Source organism: Scylla paramamosain, chromosome 12 (assembly GCF_035594125.1).
Source record: "Scylla paramamosain isolate STU-SP2022 chromosome 12, ASM3559412v1, whole genome shotgun sequence".
In the NCBI taxonomy this organism is placed as follows: Eukaryota; Metazoa; Arthropoda; class Malacostraca; order Decapoda; family Portunidae; genus Scylla; species Scylla paramamosain.
Window position 1 is genome coordinate 9,808,867 of NC_087162.1, and position 2,306 is coordinate 9,811,172.

At 38.2% G+C, this 2,306-nt stretch overlaps 1 protein-coding gene across 1 annotated transcript; it reads right to left on the reverse strand.

Annotated features, from left to right (window-relative positions):
- Positions 1–1,103: 1,103 nt before the first annotated feature.
- LOC135105390 (uncharacterized) lies at positions 1,104–1,499 on the reverse strand. The gene has a single exon (XM_064013524.1). The coding sequence runs from the start codon at positions 1,497–1,499 to the stop codon at positions 1,104–1,106; it is 396 nt and encodes a 131-aa protein (XP_063869594.1).
- Between the last annotated feature and the right edge of the window lie 807 nt (positions 1,500–2,306).

The window sequence follows — 2,306 nt, forward strand, 5'->3', positions numbered from 1 at the left end:
TCAAGTATGATGGGCAGGAAAAACACAAGTGATCGTGACAATAAAATCCAAGGGAAATTAATAATAATAAGCCTTTCAACATTAAAATCAAACTGGTACTAACTGAAAGAGAGGATCTCAGGCAAACAAGGAGAAAAAAATCCTTTAAGCCTCTTTTCTAATCTCATTTCTTCCATAAAGGTATGACGGACGGGGAAAAAAGGAAGGCTGAACGTAACAATAAACCTTTCAGTCAAAATAAAACTGGATCAGGAACACACAGAGAACATGGTGTTTTACGTTATTCTTCTGACCGTCTTTTTTTTCACTCAGGTATGAGAGATAAAACAAAAGTAACCTTAAATCATCGAAAAATTGAAGTACCACATCATTACACCACTTGCTATCCTCCTCTCTGAAAACCACAAGAAAAACAGTCTTTCAAAAGTCGTACATAATAATGTGAAAGAATGGCTAATAGTGAAAGGGTTAATTACACGACTTACCATCCTTACCTCCCACATATGGTTTTAACCCTTTGAGTACTCACTTTCATTGCGGATATCATTACAGAAATAAATTAACTTGAAGATGATTTTGTTGCAATGAGAACATTAAAAACTTGCTACCCGTCAACTACTACTATATCTCCGGTTCACTTTCTTTCATAATCAATAATAGATGACTTTGTGAAGCTCAGAAAGCGTCTAGTGCTGAATATAAAGTTGACAGATAATATAAAGGAAAATGTATCAAAACTCAAGTACAAAGGAAACATACACAACACCTTCCACATACGTCCATTTTTCAAAACGTTCTCCTCAGGTTGCATGTCAATATCTAGACTACAAGCCGCGAGTAGAGTCTTATAAGGAAAGATTTTTATTACCGGGTTGAATCTCTCCGTTAGTCAGCTTCATCTCAGGTTTTTCATCTCCGCCAGAATCAAGGCAAGTGTGCCAAGCTTATGTAAACTCCTCTCTAAATATATTTTTTCTCCGATTTTCCCCCCCCCCTCTCTCTCTCTCTCTCTCTCTCTCTCTCTCTCTCTCTCTCTCTCTCTCTCTCTCTCTCTTTCTCCTCTCTCTCTCTCTCTCTCTCTTCTTCTTCTTCCCAGCTTTTCCCTATTCGGGGTCGCCGTTGTGAATGAGCCTTCTCCACGTATTTCTATTGTTTGCCATCTCTGGATTTATATTCTTCTCCCCAAGATCTCCGTTTATGCAGTCAATCCATCTTCTTTTGGGCCGTCCTCTTCTTCTAACTCCCTCCACCTCCATTTCCATGATCTCCCTTCCTACGTGGTCTTCGCCAACTCTTCTTCTCAAGTGTCCATACCACCTCAACCTTGACTCCTGGATCTTCTTGGAGACTTCAACTACTTTCACCGTTCCTCTTATGTACTTATTCCTAATTCGGTCTGTTCTGTTGACTCCCACCATCCATCTCAACATCTTCATCTCCGCTACATCCATCTTCCTCTCTTCAATCTTCTTCAAAGGTGCTGCTTCTAGCCCATACATCAAAGCAGGTCTAACGACTGCTTTGTGGACTTTGCCCTTCACTCTTACTGGTACCCTTCTATCGCATATCACACCCGAAAACTTGCCGCCAATTGTTCCAGCCACACTGAATCCGGAAGTTCACTTCTTTTTCCATTTCCCCTGTCTCGTCTACCATCGATCCCAAGTACTTAAATGTTTTCTCTCTCTCTCTCTCTCTCTCTCTCTCTCTCTCTCTCTCGCTCTCTCTCTCTCTCTCTCTCTCTCTCTCTCTCTCTCTCTCTGTATATTTTTGTATATTAAAACAAATTCTTTTCATTCCTTCACAGACAATCTTTAATAATCTCTCTCTCTCTCTCTCTCTCTCTCTTCTCTCTCTCTCTCTCTCTCTCTTCTCTCTCTCTCTCTCTCTCTCTCTCTCTCTCTCTCTGTCTCTCTCTCTCTCTCGGATATGTTCGGCATAGAAATGGTTATATTATTTTACCTGGAGATTTATATTTATTAAAGGTGCAACACAGGTAAATAATGTAATCCAATATCGAGCTCAAGTATTTTGTATCGATCCTATTTCATTAACAGGCTAATTTACTTTACGTATTAACAAAAAGGCAATGAATTTTCAGTTTGACTTTTCTTTTTTTTCATAGTACAAAATGTTTAAGTGTTCGTTATTATTCGTATGAAAATTAACTTATACCTTCAATTACCCTTCATAGGACAGTTTTTTTTTTTTTTTGTCATTAGAAATCTGTTTTTATCGTTACCATTCATACTTTTTTTTTATCGTTTTACTTTTATAGGAATATATATCTAGGTTTTTATTACAAC